Source organism: Sturnus vulgaris, chromosome 25 (genome assembly GCF_052056855.1).
Source record: "Sturnus vulgaris isolate bStuVul1 chromosome 25, bStuVul1.hap1, whole genome shotgun sequence".
Taxonomy (NCBI): Eukaryota; Metazoa; Chordata; class Aves; order Passeriformes; family Sturnidae; genus Sturnus; species Sturnus vulgaris.
This window is the reverse complement of record NC_142267.1, coordinates 1,835,604-1,861,963: the sequence shown is the minus strand read 5'-3', so window position 1 is coordinate 1,861,963 and position 26,360 is coordinate 1,835,604. Positions and strand designations below refer to the sequence as shown.

The following is a 26,360-nucleotide window of genomic DNA, read 5'->3' as shown; positions in this document are numbered from 1 at the left end:
TGCTGCTGCTGCAGGTGAGTGCCTGCTGCTGCTGCAGGTGAGTGCCTGCTGCTGCAGGTGAGTGCCTGCTGCTGCTGCAGGTGAGTGCCTGCTGCTGCAGGTGAGTGCCTGCTGCTGCTGCAGGTGAGTGCCTGCTGCTGCTGCAGGTGAGTGCCTGCTGCTGCTGCAGGTGAGTGCCTGCTGCTGCTGCAGGTGGGTTCCTGTTGGATCTCAGGAATCTGGAGTTTTTGAGCTTTCTGTGCTTCCAAGCACAGACCCCCTGGAAAACACTGCTCTGGGTCTGAAAGCTTGGAAAAGGCTTGGAAATCTGAATAATGATTTAGAAATCACAAATAGTGTAGTGGGTTAGATGTGTGTGTTTTCACTGGGTGATGGATTTTAAATGTGAGGTTTTTACAGTGTAGTGGTGGATATGGGACAAGATGGAGAATTTTGGGTGGTGTCCTTTTCTGTGTTCATCTTCTTTTTCGCAGAACTCAGGCAGTGACCTTTGGTTGGTCAATCAAATGTCACTCTAACGGTCATAGTAATCTATTATTGGGTCAAAAGGATAAATAATGTAGGTCTTAAACTTTATTGGTTTGTTCAGCTTTAAAAACCTTTAAAGCAGGCTCAGCTTGGAACCATTTTTTTCCACTTCTAGCAAGGAGCTGGAGGTGCTGTCGTGCTTTCTGTAATTTTTAATAAGATGTAATAAACATCCAAGCCCGAACATGAAAATCATCTCAATCACCTTTCTGTTAATCCTGGCTCTGAGGGAAAACAGATGAGGCTGATGACAAACCACTAATAAATGGTGCAAAGCCCAGCTTACACTCCCACAGGTCCCTGCTGCTGCAGGTGGGTCCCTGTCCCCAAATCCTGCTGCTGTGCTCAGCCAATCCCCCCCAACCCCACGGGCTGCAGTGAGCAGGGAACAGAATTTATTCACCCTCAGAGAAATGTGGCACAAAGATCACTGAAATTGGTGGTTCTTTGGGAGAAAAACGACATTTTAAAGGAATGGAAGCAGTGACCAGGCAGATAAATTGGGGGATTTAACGAAGTAATTAGATCACCTTTAACTTGGGGGATTTAATGAAGTAATTAATTCACCTTTCACTTTCCTGCTGCAAAGGCTGACCTCTGCTTTCTGCGCTGTTGCAGGTGAATGATGTCAATTTTGAGAACATGAGCAATGACGATGCCGTCCGGGTTTTACGGGAAATCGTCTCCAAACCAGGGTGAGCACATCACAAAAACCTCTTCCTATTTCTCCTCCGTGTGCAGGAGCTGGGAAAACCTCAGAGAAATCAGCATTTTGATATCCATCAGCATGAGTGAACATCTCAGCTGTGAACTTCTCAGTGTAAATGATGAATAGGTGAGGTTGGTTCTGGCCAAAACCAACACCAGCGAGCAGTTGCTTGGTTTCAGCAGCGCTGTTTGTTTATGTGATGAGCATTTTAATATCTCAAGTGCTGATCTTCCAACAGATTTCACCACCAGTGCTCATCATCTGTTCATAACCAGGAACATCCTGATGTGCTTCATACTGAAAATATTCCAAAGCTTCTCAAAACCATCCTCAGGATGTACTTGACAACCGCTGGATAGGAATAAATTTGTTTTCAAATAGTTCTTGTAGCATTTCCAGCTCTGTGGGGAAGTTAAAAGTCATCCTTACCTGTTCTCTTTCTTCCTAGACCTATCAGCCTAACAGTAGCCAAATGCTGGGACCCTACTCCCAGGAGTTATTTTACCATCCCCAGGGGTGAGTGCACATCTGGGCTCTTTGCTGGGTTCCTGGGAAGCCCCCAAGGTCTGGAATATTTTCACCTGTTTTTGCATCTAACAGATTCTACCCATTCAGTTCTTTTATTTGTTTATTTTTCTATTGGGAGCCTGGGGTTCAAGATACTTTTTCTGAGATTCCACTGCCCATTGAATTCCTGGGAGTTTTTCTCTTGGTTCACATCTTTGGATCGAGCTCCAAACCTTTTGGGAGGTGATCTTAACCTTTCAGTTCAGAAAAGGTTTGGAAATAATCACACCAAGTGTTAAAAATCCTCATTTCTCACGGTGAAGTTTTAGAGAGAACTTAAACTGAGTGTTTTGAAGATGTGAGGGAAGCAGCAGTGATGCACATTAAAAAACCTTGAAAATTACCTTGTTTTCAGTAGGACTAAAAGATGTGTGCAGATGTGACAAACTCAGCTGCCTCCTGCTGGTGAGGGCTGTGCTGGTGCTGCTGGAACCAGTTTGTTCCAGTTTGTGCACAGAAAATGAGAGTGGCATTGAAGATGAGGGTGGAATAAATGCAACAGACTGGTGCAGATTGTGGGAGCTCCCTTGAAACCCATAGGAAAGCCAGAGAAACAACAAGAGAACAAGAGAAAACCCCTTAGATCTTTCAAAATTTTGATATTTCCTGCAAGGCTGACCCTGTTTTCTGTGTCTTTTGTCTGGTGCAGACTACAGGACCTCACTCCATTGAAACCCTTATTAAAACCGGTTATAACCAAAATAAAAACTCCTCAGACCAGTCAAAATCTTGTTTTCTGCAAGTTTGACCCTGTTTTGCTGTCCCTTTGTGGTGGTGCAGATTTTGGGACCTTACTCTCTTGAAATCTTTATTAAAACCACTATAACCAGAAGAAAACTCCTCAAATCTCTCAAAATCTTGGTGTTTGCTGCAAATCTGACCCCATTTTCTGTGCCTTTTGTCTGGTGCAGACTACAGGACCTCACTTCACTGAAATCCTTATTAAAACCACTATAACCACAAGAAAACCCTTCAGATCCTTGAAAATCTTGGTGTTTGCTGCAAATCTGTCCCTGTTTTCTGTGCCTTTGTGGTGGTAGAGTCTGTGGGACTTCCCTCATGTGAAACCCTCAGAAAACCAGGGAAACAACAAAACAACATGAGAAAACTCCTCAAATCTCTCAAAATCTTGGTATTTTCTGCACATCTGACCTAGTTTTCTGTCCCTTTGTGGTGGTACAGTCTGTGGGATCTCCCTCATGTGAAACCCTCAGAAAACCAGAGAAAGCCCCTCAGATATTTCAAAATCTTGGTGTTTGCTGTAGCTCTGACCTCATTTTCTGTCCCTTTGTGGTGGTACAGACTATGGGACCTAACTCCTGTGAAATCCTCAGAAAACATGAGGAAACCCTTCAGATCTCTCAAAATCTTGATGTTTCCTATCACTCCTGACCCTGTTTTTCTGTCCCTTTGTGGTAGTACAGTCTGTGGGATCTCCCTCATGTGAAACCCTCAGAAAACCAGAGAAACAACAAGAAAACATGAGAAAACCCCTCAGATAGCTCAAAATCTTGGTGTTTTCTGCAAGTCTGCTCCGTGTTTTTTGTCTTTTTGTGGTGGTACAGTTTGTGTGGCCTAACTCACGTGAAACCCTCAGAAAACCAGAGAAACAACAAGAAAACATGAGAAAACCCCTCAGATAGCTCAAAATCTTGGTGTTTTCTGCAAGTCTGCCCCCGTTTTTTTGTCTTTTTGTGGTGGTACAGTTTGTGTGGCCTAACTCACGTGAAACCTTTAGAAAACCAGAAAAACCCTCTCAGATCTTTCAAAATCTTGATCTTTCCTTCAAGCCTGACCCCGTTGTCTTTACTTTTTTTCCCCCCACAGCTGAGCCGGTGCGGCCGATCGACCCCGCGGCCTGGATCTCTCATACCACGGCCATGACGGGAGCGTACCCCCGTTACGGTATGAGCCCCTCCATGAGCATCACCACATCTACCAGCTCCTCACTAACAAGCTCAATTCCCGAGTCGGAAAGTAAGTCACCCCCTGGCCAGCCCCCAGGGCAGGGGGCTGCTCGGGGGGGCCACCAAGGCCCGGCCTTGTGAGGCCACCAAGGCCCAGCTATCAGGGCCTGGCCTCGAGGCCACCAAGGCCTGGCCTTGGGCATGGTGACAACACCAACACCAGCCAGGCTTTGAGTGGTTTCTGACACTTGGGGGAAGCAGGGAAAGCTTTTGGCAAAGGTCCATCACCAGGGCCCAGCTTTGGGACCACCAAGGCCCGGCCATGGGGCTACCAGGGCCTTGGAGCCACCAGGGCCCAGCCACAGGCATGGTGACAATGACAGTGCCAGCCAGGCTTTGAGTGGCTTCTGACACTTGGGGGAAGCAGGAAAGCTTTTAGCAAAGGTCCCTCACCAGGGCCTGGCCATGGGGCTACCAGGGCCCAGCTTTGGGGCCACCAAGGCCCGGCCATGGGGCCACCAGGGCCCAGCCACGGGCAGGGTGACAATGCCAACACCAGCCAGGCTTTGAGTGGTTTTTGACACTTGGGGGAAGCAGGAAAGCTTTTGGCAAAGGTTCCTCACCAGGGCATGGCCTCAGGACCACCAAGGCCCGGCCATTGGGCCACTGGGGCCCAGCTTGGGGCCACCAAGGCCTGGCCATTGGACCACCAGGGCCCAGCCACCAAGGCCCGGCCTTTGAGGCCACCAAGGCCTGGCCATGGGGCCACCAGGGCCCAGCCATGGGCATGGTGACAATGCCAGTGCCAGCCAGGCTTTGAGTGGTTTCTGACACTTGGGGGAAGCAGGAAAGCTTTTGGCAAAGGTTAGGAAGGTTTTTGGTCAGGGTTGTGTCTCAGGGAGAAGTGGTTGCTGGTGAATTTTAAAGATTGGTTCAGGTTTATCCCCTCAGGTGGATGGGAGAGCTCCCTTCTTTTCCCTTCTTGCATTTGATTGATTTTTAATAAATTTCAGTAATAATGTTAGTCTTTTATTTGGGGAAATCCTTCTTTCACATGGCCTTTTATCCTTTTTTTATCATTTTTTGTGCTTTTGTAATGCATTTTTAAAATCCTTTTTTTATGCTTTTTTATCAGTTTTTTATCTTTTTAAATGCTTTTTTACCCTTTTTTATCCTTTTTAATGTTTTTTTCTATTTTTTGAATTTATTGAGCAAGCTAAAACTAAGTTTAACATCCCACGTGAAATTATGGTTGGACTTCAACCTCCTTCCTGCTTTTTCAGTCTGTGGCAGTCTAAAATAGTCATATCCATGAAACCAGGAGGTTGTCATGATTCAGAGAGGTTTCTTTAATTCAAAAGAGCCCTCTTATCACAGAATATTCTGAATTGGAAGGGACCCACAAGGATCAGTGAGCCCAAATCTCAAGGGAATGGCCCAGACAGGTGTCAAACCCACGGCCTTGGTGTTATTAACACTAAGCTCCAACTCCTTATTTTGGAAAATTTAAAATTTCCTTTTATTTAACTCAGAAGGACACTTTGAGGATTTTAAAGAACTGTGTGGTGTTGACTATAAAGCACCTCAGATTTTTATAAGCTGGAATTCCACCTCACCTTGGAGGGAAAGGCCAGGTTTTATTTTTTTCAGAGATGTTTTTAGACATCAGGCAGCAGCACTGAGGGGAAATAATCTGCAGCAGGAAGCTGCTGTATCCTGAGATGGGTTTTGAGCCTTTCAGGTACTGCTGGAATCCAAAGTCTCTGCTGATTTTCTGTCTGTACTCAGCATTCCTCTTGAACAATTCATGTTTGCCGTGCCTTGGTTGCAGTGCTGGGGTCGGGAAGTGGGGAACAGGCACCCTCTGCTTTGAAAATAAATGTATTTGGGAACAGAACCACATTTCTGGGGACAGCTTCTCGTTTCTGTGACTTAAAATATTTCCTTTCTGGAATGCAAGAGAATAAAGGGTAGCCCTGATTTTTATTGTGACCTCTTCCTTCAGCTCAGCCCTGTTACCTGCCCTGACCTGGGTTGGAATTTTCCACAGCTGCCTGAATTCACACCAAAAGGGAGCATTTCAGATGCATCTCAGAATTTGCCATATTTGTACAGCAAATAGAAAATACCAATTTTCTGTTCATATGCAGATCACAGGTCTCCAAGAAAATACTTGAATATTAGTTTGTTGGTGTATTTTTTTCCCCAGACATGTTGCTTTTTGCCACTAACCAAACTAACTTAAAGCAAAAGCAAAGTTTTAGTGTTTTATTTGAGGTTTGTAAGTATTGAAGCTGCATGCAGAGCTGGTCTGGGATGGTTTCATGCATATTGGCAGTGCATGTATGGCAAGAAGCATTTTCAGTTTTCATTGTTTCACGCTTGCTGTACCTTTTTTTTTTTATCCAAAATTTTGGGTGGCTGGAAAAGGACAAAAGTGGTTCCTTTGTGCTTTTTGAAAGGTGGGTGATGTGGGGAGCTGGGAGGGGAGGAGGGTTTTGGAATTTCTGCTGGAGAAGGGCCTGGGCCACAAAAACAGATTAAAATGAATTTTTTTAAGGCTAGAAGATGGGACAGGAAGGAGGATTTGACAAGTTCAGCCTCAACCCTGTTCTGATTTTATTGTAAAAAATTGAGACCTCTGGAGATCCAGTTCTGCCCTTAATGGTGTGAACTGGGAATGGCTGTGGAGACATTTGGGAGCTTTTTTTAAAGCTTTTTTTAAGAAAGATGGAGGGCAAAGAAATCCTGGGAGGAATGGACTGTGAGGCTGCCACCTCTGGGACCCTGGGAAGGGTTTTTATAAGGAAATCACTGGTTTATTCTACTGAAGGAAGATTTCTTTTATAATTTCAATTCTCCACAAAAATATCCAGATCTTTAAATAAAAAAAATGGGCATGGATTGAACCATGGTCATCCTCTTTCTCCATGGAGATGGAGACAATGAACCCCAAACCAAAAGAACAAACCCCAAAAACTTGTCCCACAGAGTTCTCCACGCAGTGAGCTAATCCCAGGATGGAAAGGAAACTGAAATGGGAAATGATGGATCACAAAAATCCTTGGATTTCCTTTCCTGCCAATCTTGATGCAGAGTGGATCTTGGAGCTGCTCTGGGAAACCAAGACATGAGGACCCAGCATTTCTGTCACTAAACTGGGGGCCCTGAGCCCAAAATCTGCAGAATTGTTAAAATGCTGTAATTCACTCCATGGATGAGGGTGCATTTGGGAACCTTTGTGTATTTTTTTTTCTTTTTTTTTTTTTTCTTTTTTTTTTTGCATCTGCTTGTAAAACTGTATTTTTGTTTTCATCCAAACTGGGAGCTGAGAAGTTCCTTCAGCCTCATTTCATTTCAAAGCAGCCTGTGGCCTCTCTTCCTTTTAGAATTAGAAGAATCTCCTTTAACTGTGAAGAGTGACATGGCTACTATTGTCAAGGTCATGCAGCTGCCAGACTCAGGCCTTGAAATTCGGGACAGGATGTGGTTAAAAATCACCATCTCCAATGCAGTGATAGGTAAGCACATCCCAGGAATGCTGAGGGGGGGAAAAAACAGTTATTTAATGGAAATAGGTTCAAGAAACTACCTCTTAATGAGCTTTTTTTTTTCATGTCTGTGACTTCTCATATTCCATTTAAAATCTCTTAAGTGTGACAGGAATAATTCTGGTTTAAGCTTGGATATCCAGAATTGCTGCACATTGCTCATGCCCACACAGAGCTGGTTCTTAATTCTTTCTTTTTATATCTCAGGTTTTCAGGTGGCTTTAGAGACCTGCCCAAGTTCAGCAGAACAACTGGAATTCAACCACACAGCCTTCATAAAGCCTCTTAATTAGATTTAAAATCGCCACAGCCAGTTTCCTGTGACCTGAGCTGTGCTGACATTTAGCCAGTCCAGGCTGTAGTTCCTTTTTGCTGAGGAACACAGGAATTTTGGCAACCCAACATCTGCCTCTTGTGACTTCCAGTCACCTTCTCTGGTGAAATCCAGAGAAAAATTCGTTTTCACTCCTGCTACTCAAAGAGGTTGCACACTGTGTGTAAATAAGATTTTTTTATGTGTGTGTTTAGTGTCAGTGTCCATGTAGGTGTTCAGATGGCACAGTTTGGCTCAGATAATTCTGTTCTGGGTGTTCAGATGGCACAATTTGGCACAGATATTCCCATTATAGATGGTCAGCTCTCACAGTTCTGCTCAGATAATCTTGTTCTAGGTGTTTAACTGGCACAGTTTGGCACAGATAATCTTGTTCTAGGTGTTCAGATGGCACAGTTTGGCACAGATAATCCTGTTCTAAGTGTTCAAATGGCACAATTTGACTCAGATAATCCTGTTTAGGTGTTCAGATGGCACAACTTGACTCAGATAATCACATTCTAGGTGTTCAGATGGCACAATTTGGCTCAGATAATCCTGCTCTAGATGTTCAGATGGCACAGTTTGACTCAGATAATCCTGTTTAGGTGTTTAGATGGCACAGTTTGGCACAGATAATCCTGTTCTGGGTGTTCAGATGGCACAATTTGACTCAGACAGTCCTAGTGTAGGTGTCCAGCTGGCACAGTTTGGCTCAAAAAACTCCCATGCTAGCTCTTCAGATGGCAGAATTCGGCTCAGTTCTGGGTGTTCATCTGGCAGAACTGGGCTCAGATAACCCCATGTCTCCTCCTGCTGTCCCCATTGCAGGAGCAGATGTGGTGGACTGGCTTTACACACACGTGGAAGGCTTCAAGGACCGCCGGGAGGCCAGGAAATACGCCAGCAGCATGCTGAAACACGGCTACCTCAGGCACACTGTGAACAAAATCACCTTCTCAGAGCAGTGCTATTATGTCTTCGGAGACCTCTGTGGCAGTAAGTCCCCAGCAGAGCTGTCCCTGGGTCACTTCTGTGCCCCGAGGATGCTCAGAGAATCCCCCCGTGCGTTCTCAGGGTGAAGAATTTCATCAGGAGGAATTTCCGTGAGGGTGGCAGAGCTCTGGAGCAGCTGCCCAAGGAGGGGTTGGAGTCTCTCTGGAGATGTTCCAAATCCAGCTGGACACATTCCTGTGTCACCTGCTCCAGGATTGGACAGGGGGATCTCCAGAGCTCCCAGCTCTCCTGGGGTATCACAAGGGCTGTCCCAGAGCAGGGGAACCCTGCATTACCCTGAAATTGTGTGAAGTTGATGCTCCCTGGTAGCCCAGGCAAGGAGAGCACTTGGAGGAGGATGAACCCTTCAAGTGGAGCACTGAGGACAGCAGGATTTATTTCTGGTGGTGCCACACGTCCCCTGCTTGTCAGTCCCACTCCGTTTCCATCCTGGAAAAGGGGGATGTCCTCACCCTGTCCTCACCCTGTCCTCACCTCTCACTGGTGGCTGAGAAGCTGATTCCAGGGTGTTGCTAAACCTCAGACACCTCCATAAATGAACTCAGAGTGATCATTTTACCTGCTGGATGTGGTTACTGTGCTGCAGAGAGGGAGAAAAGACAGCAACACACACGGAGCTCTTTGGGGAAAAAGGTCAATTAATTGCACAGTTTGTATTTAAAGTGTGTTAGTGCAGCCAGGACAGGACAGGAGCTCATTGGACAATTGGGAAAATCATCCTTGGGACAGCACCTCAGGATGTGTCCCACGGCAAAGACACCAGGGGTTAATGTTGGTGATGAATTCCACTCTGTTTGTCACCATGTTGTCACCCTGGGAGACTCCTCCCTAACTGAAGCTGCAGTCAGCTTGTCAGCCTGGGAATGGAGCTGAGAGTCAGGAGAAATCCAGGCCTGGAAAAGAATTTCCAAGCTGGAATTCCCCAGCTCTGTGAATGTGTGTGTCCACACTGGGTAAGAAATTTTCACTTTTTTTTTTTTTTTTTTTTTCTTTACCAGATCTGGCTGCACTGAACCTGAACAACGGTTCCAGCGGCGCCTCGGACCAGGACACCCTGGCTCCCCTCCCACATCCTGCTGCTCCCTGGCCCTTGGGTCAGGGATATCCCTACCAGTATCCTCTGCCCCCTCCTTGTTTCCCACCAGCCTACCAAGACCCAGGCTTTAGCTATGGCAGTGGCAGTGCAGGCAGCCAGCAGAGTGAAGGTAAGTTGGGATCATTTGCTTCGGATTCCACAGCTCTCATTATCCCCCACCATCCTGCTTGAAGTTCCTTCGTGCTGTCCGTGCTTGTCTCGTGGTTTTGGTTGCTCCCTGCATGGATTGTGTGCTACAGCACTGAAATCAAAGGTGTTTGTGTCTCTGGAGGAGTGGGTTTGGCTTTCAGCTCTCTGTGGAAACTGCCAGGTTTAACCCAGTCAGGAATGGCCAGCGCTGGGGTTGGTGTTGCTGGAAATGAGGCAATTTCTGTGCTGATGGGATTAGAACCAAAGTGGCTCTTGGCTTTCACATCAGCACAAAAGGAAAATCAGTTTTTATGCAAGTGGGAGGTGGCCAGCCAGGAGTTTCCAGGGCTGAAGCACTGCTCCCAGGGAGGAGAGTCTGTGCTGGCATGTGTGCCAGGGACAGGAAGAGAATTCTGCATGGATTAAAGACCTGCCCTCCTCCTTTTCTGCCCTGTGATTCATTTTTAAACCTTAGTAAATAAAAATGATGTCATTTTTGGCTGTTCAGACATTATGTTTTAGTTATTTTTTTAAAAAATCACTCCCAGAGTGAGTTTTGCTTTTGGAAATGCTGCCAGTAAAGAAGGGGTGAGGATTCCTTGTGTTTTTACAGTCAACATCCAGTAATTTGGATGTCACTTTTCCCTGTTTACCACAGCCAGTCAGATTTCACAAAATTGCACAAAAAGGTTTCATAACAGGAGCTTTAGCCCAAGCTGCTTCTCACCTTATCCCAAAATAAGAAATCTCCATGAGGAATCTCCCAGAGGTTTTAGAAGTGGAAACTGATTGTCCTGGCCAGAACCTGGGCGTGTTTTTTTGGCAGCTGTTTCTGTGAGCAGTAGGAATTCTCTCCCTGCTGCTGGAATAGGAAAGGAATGGTGTTTTATCCATGCTGTGGAGAGCCTCCCAAAAAGGTGCCAGGGTGTTCAGCTCTGAAAGTTTCCACGTTTTTCCTCGTGGAAAACAACTTCTGTGCTGTTTCTTGCTTTGTAACTGTTATTCCCTTGTTTTGTCCTGAGCAAGCATTAGACTGAAGGATTCCTAGAGGAATGGCTGACTCTAGGGGATTGGTAAGCTTCAAATGCCTCCATGATGAATTCACAGCATGATCATTTTTAGATCCTTGTGACCCAAACGTTTAGCTGTAATTTTTATTTATTTATTTATTTATTTATTTATTAAATTTTATTTTGATTTTTGAATTGTCTCGGACGCTCGACCTGTCTCAGTGCACAGTGGTGTGAGATTGGCATATCAGCCTGTGGGACTGTGCTGCAGCAGCTCAGAAAATTAATAGTCCAAATTTATTATTTGTCACCCCTCTGGGTTGGATTTCTCTGCCAGGGCCCTTGCACTGCCCATTAATTGATGGCCAGGAGGCTCAGGCAGGTTTGGGGAACACAAGGCTGCACTGGGCACTCTCAAAATCGTGTTAAAATTGGGGGTTTGTCTCATTTATCTGCAGTATTGAATCGTGACAATCACAAATACCACTTCAGAGGCCCAGGTTTAGAATATAAACTTAAAATCCAGTGGTTTTGTGGTCTGCTTTCCATCTCTCTGGCACTCTGCAGGGAATGCAGCCTTTCCCCCAAAAAACCAGTCTGGTTTCCCATCTCTCCAATCAGCTGGAGCAGCAGAAAAGGATGAACATCTGTAGCTCACCAAGGAGCAGCCCAAAATAATTTTGTTTTTCCCATTTCTGTGGCTCATTTAGACTCAAAAGCTCCTCCCTTGTTCTGCTGGCTGGAGATCCTTTTTGGGAAATCCATCTTGCACTAAAGGAGCATGAATGTAATGAGATATTCCTTGGGTTGATTAGTTGGATTTAAAAAAAAAAAAATAATTAGCTTGGAACTGTCCCTTAATCTGTGTCTTATGGGAACAGAGCAAAACCTTCAGCTTCCTTAAAAAATCAGTTCTTGAAGTGTAGTGAAGCTTTTTTTGTAGTAACAACTCAGCTGATACTCAGTGGCAATGCTTTGGTTTGCCAAGGTGATTTAGTGGCCTGTCTTGGGAGCAATATCCTGGGTGTTACTGATTTTAGTGACCTCTCTGGGTGTTAATAATTTGTGGTAGAGCAGTTTCAGGAGTTGTTTCCTAGGGAATTCTCCAACAGCACAATGCTTTAGTGGGAATTTTAAAAGGACCTCCCCTCTGAAGCCAACAAAACCTCAGGGATTTAAGGGTGACAGAGAATGCAAAGGGATTTCTTTTGGAAAAGGTACAAAATACCAAAGCAGAGACAATTACAATTAAACCTTGCTTGCTTGAGTCAAACCCCAAATTCCTGCTTTTTCTTTCCATTCCTGCTCCTCCCTTCTCCTAGCAGGCTGGATTTGAGTGAGGAGCTGAAATTCAGCTGCTGCTTTCACTGTGCAGGCTCTGTCAGGGTGCATTTGATCCAGGAGCTGAAATTCAGCTGCTGCTTTCACTGTGCAGGCTCTGGGAAGCTGGATTTGAGTGAGGAGCTGAATTTCAGCTGCTGCTTCCACTGTGCAAGCTCTGGGAAGCTGGATTTGAGTGAGGAGCTGAAATTCAGCTGCTGCTTTCACTGTACAAGCTCTGCCAGGCTGGATTAGAGGCAGGAGCTGAAATTCAGCTGCTGCTTTCACCATGCAAGCTCTGCCACGGTGCATTTGATCCAGGAGCTGAAATTCAGCTGCTGCTTTCACTGTGCAGGCTCTGCCAGGCTGGATTTGAGTGAGGAGCTGGATTTATCTGCTGCTTTCACTGTGCAGGCTCTGTCAGGCTGCATTTGATCCAGGAGCTGAATTTATCTGCTGCTTTCACTGTGCAGGCTCTGTCAGGCTGCATTTGATCCAGGAGCTGAGTTTATCTGCTGCAAGCTCTGAGATGTGTCTGTGTGTCCCCATGCATGGCACAGCCCTCACCGCCGAGCCGCCACCAGCGTCACCCAACAGAGCCGAGCTCATCCTGCTTTTCTCTCCTGTTTTTTTTATTTTATTTTTTTTATTTCCCCCCCCCCCCCCACTTTTCTCCGGACCTGACAGGGAGCAAAAGCAGCGGCTCCAACCGGAGCACCAGCGAGACCAGCAGGAGAGGAGCGGGCAGGGACAAGGAGCGCAAATCCGGGGGCAGCGGCAGCGAGTCGGAACCCGGAGCGCGCCGGGAGCGGCCGCTCAGCCAACTCAGCCACAGCGACAGGAGCCACCAGAGCCACCAGAGCCACCACTCCTACGGGCCCCCAGGGGTGCCACCATTGTACAGCCTGCCCAAATTGGGCTCCAAAGCGTTGGGCAGCAGTGGCCCACCCGGGGGACCCCCGGTGCGGGAGCTGAGCGCCGTGCCGCCCGAGCTCACCGGGAGCCGCCAGTCCTTCCAGAAGGCCATGGGCAACCCTTGCGAGTTCTTCGTGGACATCATGTGAGAGGAAGTGCCTTCAAAAGACTCTGCACAGAGGGTGGGTTTTGTTGGTTTTTTTGGGGGTTTTGTTGTTTTTGTTGTTTTTTTGTCGTTGGGGGGGTTGGCTTGGCTGTTTTTTGCATGTCACACCTTCCTGTTCGCAAGCGTGTCGCAGAGAGGAAAACAAACAAACAAACAAAATGGACAAAACTGAACAAAAAAAAACAAAAAGGAAAAAAAATGACAAAAAAAAATCTCCCTCACCACGCCCCTGACGAAACTGAACAGAAAAAAAAGGAAAGAAAAAAAAAATACAAAAAAAATCTCCCTCACCGCGCCCCTGACGAAACTGAACAGAAAAAAAAGGAAAGAAAAAAAAAATACAAAAAAAATCTCCCTCACCTACAAAAATGAACAACAGAATCTCCTGGGATTGTTAAATATCAGCAAATCGACGGCATCTTTTCGTTACCTTGATTTTATTTCCCCTCCCCATCTCGTTTTGGATCGTGAATGGCTGGTGTATATTCACATCTTAATGAGCTTTGGTCATTGTGGCACCTACTTCAGTGGAATTAATGTCTCTTTTTGGGCTGATTGGAGGACTGCTGTTTCACATGACTTCTAAATTCCTGACAATGCATAGGAGCACTTTGATTTTTTTTTTTTTTTTTTCCCTGCTTTTTTCTCTTGCAAGGACAAAACGACTGCTGGCTGGTATCTGGGATACTGCCCTGGAATGCTGGGATGCATCCATAGCTCTAAGCAGGCATGGCACCCACAAGTGCTTGGAAAGGAGTAGGATCCAACCAATTCCTAGAGGAAAACAAAGTTGTGGCTACTTTCTGCTGACTAGAAAGTGTAAATCAATCTTTTTTGGGGTTCTTTGAGGGTTTATTATTATTTTTTTTTTTTTAAAGATATTCTATGAAGGCGGTGCTGGAGTCTTGCTACTGTATGTGTTCATTGTGCAGAACTTGTAAAGTTATTTCCTTCAGTTATTTCCTTATTTCCCAAGAGGGATTTTCCAGCTGCACTCGGTTCCTGGGCATTTCAGTCACATCCCTGCTGCCAGGTGTGGCTGTTCCCTCTGCATGTGCACTTGCTTGCAGGTTGGAAGAGTTATTCCCACAGAAATAGGAAAATTGCTGCAGTTCTGTCAGCTTTTCCCTTTTGAAGGGGCTGTTTATCCCATTCCAGCAGAGACACTGGGAAATCCTGGCTCCCACTGGCATGTGGATCTTCATTGTGATCCCTCCTTCCTCCCTGAGCACAATCTTTTCTCCTTTTTTTTGTTGTTGAAACAGAGACCTGGAGATGTCTGATCCCCCAGGGCACAGTGGGCAGAGAGGTGTGAGGGTGTCTGAGAACAGATCAGAAATGGTACAAAAAGAAATCTTTATCCTGACACTGAGTAAAACCCACCCTGGAGCTCCTCAAAAATAAATCTTTATCCTGACACTGAGTAAAACCCACCCTGGAGCTCCTCAAAAATAAATCTTTATCCTGATACTGAGTAAAACTCACCCTGGAGCTCCTCAAAGAACTGACTCTTCAAAACGTCCATTTCCTTGGACATTTCTGATTTTTTTCACTTCTTTCCTTTCTCCCACCTCTGTGTGCAAACACCTCCCTTTGTCAGAGACTCCAGATTTTTGTTGTAATGGGAGACTCAATTTCTCCTTCCACAGGGAGCCAGGAATTTGGGAAAACTCTGTCACTCAGCCCATTTCTGGGCTTCTAAATTAATTCTCTTTACAAAAACCTCCCCCAAAAGCTGCCCAAGGCTTCTGCAAGCAGAGCTTTCGTCACCATCCATGGATGGCTCCTCCAAAAGAGGCCCTGCCTTTATAAAGCTTGACTGTACAGCAGGACTTTTCCTTCCCTCCCCCTTCCAGATGCAGACCTGACTTGGTGAATAATTCTGAATAATTAAAGCAGGTGAAGCAAATCAGGGTAAAATAGTGGTGGAATTCTGCTCTGTCTCCAGGAGACACTGCTGAGGACTTTACTGACAATCACTAGTGGTTCTACTTTTAAATTAATTGAGATTTTTCTGGCCTCTTTAAATTATGATTTCTCTGGCCCTCTTTGTTTTAAGGCAGAACTCAGAAGGCTGGAGGAAAAAAATAAATCTCCTTTTTATATTTCCAAAAAAAAAAAAAAAAAAAAGGTATTAAAGCTGAGGGCTGAGCTTTCACCCATGTTTAATTTCCATGTGTTTTTCCAAGAGTTGCAGTTTACACCTGCTGGGGGTTTGGTTTTGTCCCGTGGTTTTGCTGTTGGCAAAAACTTTTCTGTGTCTTGCTGGTCTTTGCTGCTATGTTGAAAAAAAAAAAAATGTATTCTAAATATGTGTGTGCTCGTGGCTCACCCTGGGACGAGGCTGGGAGTGCCCAGATGATAATTTGCTGAGGAAATGAGACTGGAGGAGCTTCCCCCACTGCAGGGACAGGATGCTCTGGGTGTTGTTGCAGTAGGAGGGAGCAGTGCCCCTCTTGAACAGTGCAATATTGAACAGCAACACGAAAAATCCTGCATTTCCCCAGCGCTCAGCACAGCCTGGGCTCACTCACTGCAAGCTCAGCCCTGAATCTTTGCCACATCTCCATTTCCTCAAGGGAACAAAGGCAGGAGATTCCCCCAAATCCCCAGCCTTGCCTTCCATCCTTGGTGTTTTTTCCAGCCCTGTGCTGCTCTGTCCTTCCCTGCAGGAGCACCTGGAGGTGCCACCTGTGCCACCTGTGCCAGGTGGAGGAAAATTGGGGTGCTGGAATGCTGCAAACCCATCATTGCTATCCCACCAGGGCCTGGAATTTAATTTGGATTTGCTGGCCCTGGATTGCTGTGGCTGCAGGGAGAAAGGTGCAGTGCAGGGAACACCCTCAGAGCAGCAGCCTGAAGGGAATTTGCCATTTTTTATTCTGCAGCTGAGCTCAGAATAAATCCCGGGCTGTGTGCAGAGGGTGAGGGAATATTTTGGGAGGCAGGAGCTGCGGGGGGAACGTCTCCACCCAGTTTTTGAACTCTGAGGAGTGAATTCTTTGGCAAATAGTCTTAAAAGCATGCTGGTGTCTTTTACCTCCTGTTAATGAACCTGCTTTGCCAAGGAAACAGTCCCTGGACACTTTATCCAAAGGTTTTATTGGATGGCAAGCAATGATGCACAAACTTTGACTTTTGCTATGATTTTTGTTCCCTCCTGAGACTTGACAGATCATGGGTTGATGTAATTGTTTTGTTTTTGGTTTGGTTTTTTTTTTTCTTTTTTATTTTTTGTTTTGTTTTGCATTTAACTGGATTGTAATAAGATTGACTTAAAATTATTAATTCTAATCAGTGATTAGAAAGACATGTAAAAAAGAATTTTATGTACAGTAGAGGAACAAAGTTACATGATTTTAAATAATGAAAACCCAGACTATCACCTATCCTAGAATTGGTTCTACTCAAAGAGTGACCTCTTATTAGCATGGACTGCACTGTTCCTGTTAAATGTCTATTGCATAATTGAATTCTTTTTTGTAGATATTGTATTAAAACCCAAGTGTCTGTATAGTTAATATATAGCTGCTTATGTGTAAATGCTATTTTAAACACTAAAAAGCTTTTAATTTTATGTGATAACCACAGTGTATGTGTTCAGTTCTTTGCAGTATTTCATTATTACTTTTTTCATAAATATTCCCCATTTTTTGGACTCTCCAGCAGAAACAAAGATCACTGGGACACCTCAGACCTGGAGGCTCTGAGGGGCTCAGCTGGACTCCAGATTTAAAGGTTTTTTTCCAGCCTAAATTATTCTAAATTTCCAGCCTAAATAAAAAAAAAAAAAAGCACAGATACCCAACTGGTACAGATCCCCCTGCAAGGGGAGAGTGAAACATCATTTAAATACCATAAATCCCAGCATTTTCCAGTGAGGTGGATATTAAATGAATATAAAATGGTCAGGATTTAGGTAAATATTGAATGATCAGGATTTAGGTGAATATTAAATGATCAGAATTTTGGACAGCTTTTTCCTGCAGGACCTGGTGGAGTTAAATCAGATTATTTTCCTTTCCCTATTTCTGGAATGATGATCAAAAGGTATTTAATGCTTCTCTGCTATGGAACCACAGCCCTGGAGCAAGGAATACTGAGAATTTCAGGTGCACCAACATGGGTGTGAAGAATTCCTGCAGGCTCCAGGAACAAGAACTCCAGGCTCCAGGTCAGAGTTTTGGTTTTTTTTAATCACACTGAGGAATAATTTTGGATGGAGGTGATCACAAAAATCGGGGACAGGTATCTTTGCAGTGCACCAAAAGGTTCTTTATTTCTTTCTTTATTTTTTTAAGAATGAAAATATTCTCTGGTTTAGATTAATTTGGAAATTTTTTAATTGAGCTGAACTGATTAAGTTCCAGTAACACACAGTGGAGAGATGGAAAAATTTTAATCTAGGAAATAAAAGAGCAAGAATGGAAAAACTTTTAAAGGAATGAAAGAGCAGAATAGTTACTTGACAACATGAAAGGGGGAAAGAAAAATCTTGGTGATGTGAGTGGATATTGACTTGGTCCTGCTTGGCAACAATGTGAAATTTTTGGTGATTTTTGCCTGTTTTGGGGGATGGAGGAACCTCCTGGCCTGCTTTTGGAGAGTGTGATTTGCACAGAGCTCATTTCCCTGAGCCTTCCCTGATTTCCATGGAACACAAATTGACTGAGCTGGGATTTGAATGTCCAATATTCCCTCACTTTGTATCTCACACACAGAGCTGCTGTTACCTGTCAGAATGTTCTTTTTACTTCATTTTTATTGGATATATTTGAAAGTCCTTACAAAGCTTGGGAAAGGATTCCTGGATGTTTCTCTGGACATGTTAATTAGTAAGAAAGGGAAATTACCAGAATTGACATTGCCAGGCTTGAGATGATGTAAAATAGCATTTCTGGAGGTTGTTTCATTAACTGAACCTATTTTTGCCTCCTTTTTTGGGGGCTGAAAGGGCTGCAGCTGCTGAGCCTTGTGCTTTCACAGCTCTGCTTCATGGGAGATTGTGCCTGGGGCCACAGAGTGCTCATAAACGGGATTTTCTCCTTAAAATCTGCTGAGGAGCAGGGGACACAGAGTGCTCATAAACGGGATTTTCTCCTTAAAATCTGCTGAGGAGCAGGGGACACAGAGTGAGTGCTCATAAACAGAATTTTCTCCTTAAAATCTGCAGGGGAGCAGGGGCCACAGGGTTGGATTATTGTCTGTTCACCTCTGGCTCCTCCTCGGTGAGGTTCTGGCAATAATCCTCCGTGTTCAGGTCAGGCCTGAACACCATGATGTAACACTTGGGCACGAAGTAACTAGCCAAAATGCCCAGGCTGGTGGCCAGGATGGTGCAAATCTGCGTGACTGCCCTGAGCACCGTCCTGAGCGTGGCAAAAGTGACGAGGAAGAAGATCCAGGTGACCAAACAGGTGAGGGTGGCAAAGGTGATGCCCCTGGCCACGTTGTAGCTCCTGCCCGGCGTTTGCACCATGAAGGTGCACAGGAAGCAGACGAAGGCCAGGCAGCTGTTGTAGCCGTGCAGGAGGGCAAAGGCAGCCCAGGACCGGGTGCCACACACCAGCAGAACCTCGCTGGGCAGGGATTTGTAGTCGACCACCATTAAATCGGGTCCCAGGTAGAGGTGGAAGCAGCAGAGCAACACCTGGATGAGGAGGGACACGGCCACCAGCAGCCAGGCCCTGCCGTGGGTCACCCAGCGCAGCAGCCTGGGGGCACAGCGAGGGAATTCCGTCACCAGCGTGATCTCCAGAGCCTTGGGGACAAAGGTGGAGAAGCAGCCGTTGAGGCACAGGGCGTAGCAGAGCTGCTGCAGCCGGCAGAGCTCCGCGCTGGGCCTGCCCACGTACAGGCAGCAGCTGAGGCTCTGCAGCAGCAGCCAGAGCAGGGCAAAGGGGCTCCGGGCACCCCCGGACACCCGCACCAAGGGCGTGTGCAGGTGCTTCAGGAACAGCAGAGCTGCCACACCGCTCAGGGCTGCTGTGAGGGCCGCCAGGGTCACCAAGGCCACGGCCAGGGGTTCGTGCCAGAAGAGGAATCTCTCTCGGCGCGGGTGGCAGCGGGTGCTGCGGGCGGGAGCCCACTGGTGCTGCGGGCACGGGGAGCAGCCGGTGCTGTCTGCAAAGACAGCCTGGTCAGCACTGGCAGCCCCTCGGGGACGGGTCACTCGGGGATTAGGGGGTGTTTTGGGTGATGTTCTGCCCGTTTCCAGTCTGTTGGATGTCTAAAAGTTGTGGTAGTTCATCCTCTGGTTTTCCACCCTCCTCCCTGAAGGTTTCCTTGTATTTCTTGCTTCTGTTTTCCTTCCCCAGCAATCCCAGAATTTTATCCTGTGCCTCTCTTGTACCCATGCCCCCAGAACTCCACCGTACCCCTCTCTCTTACCTAAACACAAACACTGTCCTCATTCCTTCCCTCCTCCCAGCAGTGAGGAGCAGAACAGGGAGGGGAACACCTGGCAGTGCTCATGGAGGAGAGCCCCCAGCTCAGCCAGGAGACAGAATAATCCTGTTAAAACCTTTAAATTGCCCAGACCTCACCTGAGCTGCTCCAGAAGGTGTTTTCTGAGCAGTCTGTGCAGTCATAGCAGCAGAGGTTGAATCCTTTTATTCTTCTGAATTGTCCTGGCTGGCAGCGCCTGAAGCACTCGGATGTGGGCTCCTGGCAAAGGCAGGAGAGAACATCAGCCATGAGAATTGTAACCTCAAACTCAAAATCTCAAAACAAATCAGAAAGAACCGTGCCATTTGTACCTTCTTATCTGCAGTGTAGAACTGGATCTGGGATTTACGGATGTACAGGGACTGGTCGTAGTCCCCCACGGGCAGGTAGGTGACAGTGCCATCCCTCCAGGCCCAGAAGATGAGTTTGTACCCCGTGTTTGTGCCGTGGGATTGATCAAACCTGAAGCTCTGGCCGTTCACCTCGAAGGGGAGGCTGTTCATGAAGTGCAGCAGCTGGGGAGGAAATGAAATCAAAATCGATTTTGGTACAGTTGTTCTCGTTTGGAGGATGATAATTCTACAAGCTGAAATCAGTTGTCCTTTAGGTGGGCTAACGTTGGATCCCAGAATTTTGGGTTTTTTGTGCTTTCAGGCACAGACCCTCTGGAAAACACTGCCTTTGACCTGAGACCTTGGGGACGGCTTCTAAATATGAGTGGTGAAGTAGAAATCACGAGTGCGTAGTGAATTAGGAGTGTGTGTTTTCACAGGGTGATGGGTTTTAAATTTGAAGTTTTTATAGTAATAAGTATAGAACAAGATGGAGGATTTTGGGTGGTGTCTCTGTTTATCTTTCTTCTTCATGGTTTTCAAGTAGCTGTTTCTGGTTGGTCAGTGTCACTCTAAGGGTCATGGGAATCTAGTTTTTGAGTCAAAAGTATAAATAATATAGGTGTTAATTCTCTATTGGACTGTTTAGCTTTAAAAAACCTTGTAGCAGTTGCCTCTGTAGCCATTTTTCCTCACTTCTAGCAAGGAGCTGGAAGTGCTCTTTGTACTTTCTGATAAGATAAAATAAACATCCAGGCCCAAACGCGACAAAAACTCTTTCAGTCATGTTTCTGTTAACCCTGGCTCTGAAGGAAAACAGTTGAGACTGATGACAAACCATTAATTAAGAGCTGCAAAGACCACAAACTGAGATTGTGACAAAAACCTCCCTCACCTGCCAGGACCTGATGGGCGTTTTGGGGCAGCTCCTGGAGGTGCAGCCCAGGGCTCTGTGCAGAGCATGGGCCACGCTGTACACGGCCACCTGCACTGGCTGCACCGTGGTCACCGTGAGCATGGGCCAGATGTCCCCAAGGGTGACACGGTCACACTGCTGGCAGTGCGTGCCCAGCACCTCGGCGTTCACGAGGCCGCTCAGCTCCCGGGATTTCTGGCAGAATTCCTCCTGCACAACAGAGCTGAAGAGCTCAGCCACGAACTCCTGGAAGCCAGGGACTGTGGCTGTCCTCATGACAAAGCCCAGCACTGTCCCAATGCTCTGGATGCCCGGGGTGGAGGCGGCGATGTCCGACAGCATCCAGGCCTCGGTGCCAACCCAGACCTTCTTCCCCAGCCCCATCCTGATGCTGAGTTCCAGCAGTGCCTGGGCCGGCAGGCTGTGAGCAAACAGCACAACCACATTAACCTGAGTGCTGTTAATTAATTTAACGATGTTTTCCAGCTGCTTTCTGGCGTTGGGCTCGGCCAGGTCTGCGGGGATGAGCCCCTCGAAGGCGATGCAGATGTTGTTCGTGCCAGCCATGCTGAGGAAGAGAGCCTGGGCACCCCGACCATACTCATCATCACTGGCCACCGTGGCAATCCAGTTCCAGCCAAACTGGTTGAGCAGCAGCACCACGGCCTCTGCCAGGTTCTTGTCCCCGGGCACGGTGCGGTAGAAGGACGGGAACAGCTCCGTGTTGCTCAGGGTCTCACTGCTGGCCCCGTAACTCACCTGCAGTGGAACAGACAGGGAGTCAGGAAAACATGGAACTGGCCACGGTGCAGGTCACTCAGCTCTTTTTTTTCTTTTGTTTTGGCACGTTAAGTTTTAAAAAAAAATGATGGTTGGAGTGGTGGTAAAAGAACGGAGTGGCCACGGTCCAGGTCACTCACATCTTCTTTAGTTTTAGCACATTTTTTTTTAATGATGGTCAGGGTGGTGGTAAAAGTATTAAGTGGCCACAGTCCAGGTCACTCACTTTTTTTTTTTCTTTTGTTTTGGCACATTAAGTTTTTAAAATGATGGTCAGGGTGGTGGTAAAAGAATTAAGTGGCCATGGTGCAAGTCACTCACTTTTTTCCTTAGTTTTGGCACATTAAGTTTTTTTAAATGATGGCCAGGGTGGTGGTAAAAGTATTAAGTGGCCACAGTCCAGGTCACTTCCTTCTTTTTTTTCTTTAGTTTTAGCACATTAAGTTTTTAAAAATGATGGTCGGGGTGGTGGTAAAAGAATTAAGTGGCCAAGTCCAGGCTACTCACTTCTTTTTTTTTTTTTCTTTAGTTTTAGAGCATTAAGTTTTTAAAAATGATGGTGGGGGTGGTGGTAAAAGAATTCATCCCAAGGGATGGGGCTGGTGGCTGCATTCATCAATAAGCTGTCTCCTTTGCGTCCCTCATCACTAATGAAGTGATAATTAACTGCTTTCTACACAGGGTGACACACCCGAGATTGTTATTTCTTAGCTCGGGGCTAGATTTCCCTGACCATGAGAATTTAATGTGGGTATTTAATCACAGATACATTACACGGGATCCTGCAGGAGCTGCTTTATTCCCGTTTTTGCGTGGGTCAGAGTGGTCTGAGCTGTGCCTGTTCTCTCAGGGAAATGAAACACGAGTGTGTCCAGCAGGGGAGTTAATGACCCACCCAAAAACACTCGGGAAATCTGTGACAGAGGGAAGACTGGGATCTCTGCTTCCCCACCAAAAAGGGAGAAAATTCCCCTGATTTCCATGGAACACAAATTGACTGAGCTGGGATTTGAATGTCCAATATTCCCTCACTTTGTATCTCACACACAGAGCTGCTGTTACCTGTCAGAATGTTCTTTTTACTTCACTTTTATTGGATATATTTCAAAGTCCTTACAAAGCTTGGGAAAGGATTCCTGGATGGAAATCACCAGGAATGCCAACAGGGAAGTGGCCTGGATGAGGCTCCTGGCTCCCACTGCCAGCCTTGAGAGGCTGATGTAAAACATCATTCCTGGAGCTTCTTTCATTAACCGAACCCTATTTTCTCCTCCTTTTTTCTCCCATTGCCACATCCACATAAAATACCAATTCTGGAGCTCGTTTCGTTGCCTGAACTTTAATTCCTTCTTGCCCAGAGAGTTGTTTGGGGTTTTTTTTTTGTTTTTTTGTTTTTTTGTTTTTTACCTGTGGGATGAGGAAGGAGCTGAAGAGTTTGGCCGTGAGCAGGCACAGATCGGACTTGTGGGGCCCGATGACAGCGGTGACACGGGGCTGGTACTCGGTGTAGTTGCAGAGAACCCCGATGGTTGTGGTTCCTTTTCGGGTCAGGAAGAGCAGGCTGGGCTGCAGGGCCACCAGGGGCTCGAGGCAGGTGTCGTACATGTCATAGCCCAGGGCTATTCCTGGCAGCAGAGAGCTGGAATTGTTGATCTGCTCGATGGCAAATCTCATCGCCAGAGCCCAGATCAGCCCGTCCGTGAATAACCTGAGCGTGGGGCAGGGAATTGAAAAGTAAGGAATAAGTTCATTAAAAAAAAAAACAAAAACGAGGCGATGAGGAACGACTGATATTTATTACTCTTGTAAAATTCGGGAGGAGAGGCAGAGTGCTTTGTGATAAACTCAGCCAGGACTTGCAAAGAGGGTGAGGGGAGCAGGGCTGCCAGTGATAAAATCCAAAACCCTCAACCAGTGTTATAAACGAGAGACAAATATCGATATTGAGCAGAACTGAGATTGTTTTATTTGCTGCAGACAGAGCAGGCAGCGCTGGGGAACGTGAGGGGTCAGCGCCCACTCCACGCTCCACCCAACCTCGGTTTGCAGCCTCTTCTCACACTGGGGTTTTTATTGTCATCAATAATTTTGGGGTTTTTTGTTGTCCTAAGCAGTGGTGGTTGAATGAACATCCTTGTAGAGAACCAGCAGAGCAGTTCTGGGAGTCTGCTCCTTGAGATGAGCAGCATTGAGCACACAAAGGCAGGAAGGGCTGTTGGGAAGGCTGAGTTTGCAAGCTGGGAGCCCACACAACTTATTTGGAAAACACAACATAAAATAACAAAATATACCATAACAAGGTGATTTTAAACAGAATTACATGGACAGAAAGGACTGCTGTCCCTTGTCACCTTCTTTGATATTTTGGCATCCTTGTGACCAAACAAGACATTCCTGGCACTGTCAGCAGAGCATCTCTGGACCCACTTGGGAGTTTTTTGCTCTGAGTTGAAGCACCTTTCCAATTTAATTCATCTTTTCTGCCAGCAAAAATATCCTTGGAGCTTCCCAGGAGAAGGAACAGAGGGAAGAGACCAGTTCAGCTGTGAGGGTCAAGACTTTGTGTCCTCCACCCACAAAGCCAAAGGTTCCCCAAGTGTTAATTCAGGAGACTGATTGTGATTGAAATGTGGGATTTTTTTTCCTGGGATTTTCCTCCCCTGTGTATCCCAGCACACTGTGCACATTCCCTGCCCCAGGAATGAGAAGATGGAAGGATTTTGGACCTTTTGGAAGGATTTTGGACCCTGCTTTGCTGAGCTGCCAGAGCAGGAGGAGGACACGGGCCTGGCTTCTCATTCTCCTCACCCAGAGCTGTGGGAGGTGCTGATGTGGTGCTGGGAACCACCCTGGTGGAAAAGGGGAGGAGATGCTGCTCACACCTACAAACCCAGGTGATTTTTTGCTCCTGCTTTGCCCTCTGCCTGGTGCTGAGTGTCCTTTTCCCTCCTAAAAAGCAATAGCACCATCCCAAGGTGTGATCTACCCAACTCTGTGTGGGGCCAAAACCAGAATTTACAATTTAGGTGTTTGATTCAAGCCCTAAAGTGCTGCTAAAAGTTTTTATCCAGAAGACTCTAAAGTTTGATAGAATGGAGAAAACACAGAAACATTTCCATTTTGGGAGCAGCTGATGTCCCAGTCCCTGGTGCTGAGTGTCCTTTTCCCTCCTAAAAAGCAATGGGTAGATCACACCATCAGTGTGTGGCACTAAAACCAGAATTTACAATTGAAGTGTTTGATTCAAGCCCTAAAGTGCTGCTAAAACCTTTTATCCAGAAGAGTCTAAAGTTTGACAGAATGGAGAAAACACAGAAACATTTCCATTTCGGGAGCAGCTGCTGTCCCTGTGCTCCACCCCTCTCACTCTTCCTCCCCCTGCAGCACAACCATTTAATTTTCCTTTTTTTTTTTGCCTCTCTTACCTGTCACAGCGCAGCAGGGTGGGCTCGGAGCGAGCTGTCAGGTTCACCGTGTCCTTCCCGAAGGGGAACAAACCCCCCAGCATGAAATCCCCGGGCCTCCTGAACTGAGCCGAGAGGCACGAGGGGCTCAGGGGGGCGGCACAGCCAAAGCTCAGGCACAGCCAAAACCCCTCAGGGATCTTCATTTTCTGAGAGGGAAAAAGAAACCTGGGGAAAAGGAGGAGAGCAGGAAATGAGGGCTCAGCTATTCCTGGGAAGTGTCTTTTAAATAGAGCTCAGAGGGATTGAAGTAATGGGGAGGAATTTGTTTAGTAAAATGCTTTAATTTAATTTTAATGGGCAATAATCAAATACTCTCTGAGGGTACTGGGTACAAACCTCTGCCCTCATCCCGATTTCCTTTAGTGAGTAAAAACTGATTTACAACTCATTGTAAATAGAACGTGTAAACAACACCCTGTGAGTGATTCACAAATTCATTGTTACAGCTGAAATTTGGGCTCCTCTGGGACAGGTGACAAAACTCAGGTGCCCCACTCTGAATCTGGTAAAACACTTACACAGCACTAATTTTTATTTCTTTATTTTTAAAAATTCGAGGTCACCTCATCACGGAAATAATCAAATTTTCCTTAGGGCAAGGCAGGAATTTGCCTGGAGAGGCCATTCCTGGGTCACAAGGTTGGTGAGCTGTCACTCAGCTGCATTGATATTTTTTTAGGAAGCTGTTGCTGGCTGATCTATTTTTTTTTTTCTCCTCACACCGAGCTGGGACATTAATTTCAGTTAAAAAACTTAAATCCGAGTTCACAGCATGGCAATTTAGGTTTTATTACTGTATTTTTTTCTGTCCAGGGCTGGATTTTAGGACAGCTCTGAATGAAAAGTTCAATTTCCTGCATCAGAAAACTTCTTTGGCTGCCAAAGTCATGTCCAAGGCTGGAATATTTTCCTGGCAGGAAGAGAAGCAGATACAGAAACCTAAATACAGGAATAATTCAGGGAAGCACCAGTTACAGCTGAGTTTTCCAGGTATGTTCATACTGACATTTTAAAAATGATCCTTTTCTTTTACTGGATTATTTAAGTGCCAGCTTTAAGTATAAAAGTTTAAAAAATAAGTTCTAAACACAATCCTGAATTTTGGGCAAGTTCACCTTCAATATTAATATTTATATTCCTAAGAGGAATAGTTAGAACAAGTGTGACACGGGAAAAAAAAAAGTATTTTT

At 46.1% G+C, this 26,360-nt stretch overlaps 2 protein-coding genes across 5 annotated transcripts in view; one reads left to right on the top strand and one right to left on the bottom strand.

The window, feature by feature from the left end:
• DVL1 (dishevelled segment polarity protein 1) overlaps positions 1–16,813 on the top strand; it is a 68,367-nt gene extending 51,554 nt beyond the window's left edge. Inside the window, exons 9-16 of one of the 4 annotated variants that reach the window (XM_088178791.1) lie at positions 1,147–1,223; positions 1,686–1,753; positions 3,632–3,781; positions 7,101–7,232; positions 8,407–8,574; positions 9,591–9,797; positions 10,844–10,890; positions 12,835–16,813. In XM_088178791.1, coding sequence (XP_088034917.1) covers positions 1,147–1,223; positions 1,686–1,753; positions 3,632–3,781; positions 7,101–7,232; positions 8,407–8,574; positions 9,591–9,797; positions 10,844–10,854 — 813 coding nt within the window. In that variant the 3' untranslated portion in view covers positions 10,855–10,890; positions 12,835–16,813. Of the gene's footprint in view, positions 1–1,146; positions 1,224–1,685; positions 1,754–3,631; positions 3,782–7,100; positions 7,233–8,406; positions 8,575–9,590; positions 9,798–10,839; positions 10,891–12,834 lie in introns of all 4 variants that reach the window. The other 3 variants (XM_088178790.1, XM_088178789.1, XM_088178788.1) reach the window with 3 other exon arrangements.
• A 1,159-nt stretch (positions 16,814–17,972) lies between these two features.
• TAS1R3 (taste 1 receptor member 3) lies at positions 17,973–25,941 on the bottom strand. Its single transcript, XM_014885751.2, has 6 exons — positions 25,129–25,941; positions 23,111–23,411; positions 20,903–21,682; positions 19,987–20,190; positions 19,774–19,894; positions 17,973–19,351 (listed from the first exon to the last, which is right to left on the bottom strand). The coding sequence occupies exons 1-6, from the start codon at positions 25,311–25,313 to the stop codon at positions 18,426–18,428; spliced, it is 2,517 nt and encodes an 838-aa protein (XP_014741237.2). The 5' UTR covers positions 25,314–25,941; the 3' UTR covers positions 17,973–18,425.
• Between the last annotated feature and the right edge of the window lie 419 nt (positions 25,942–26,360).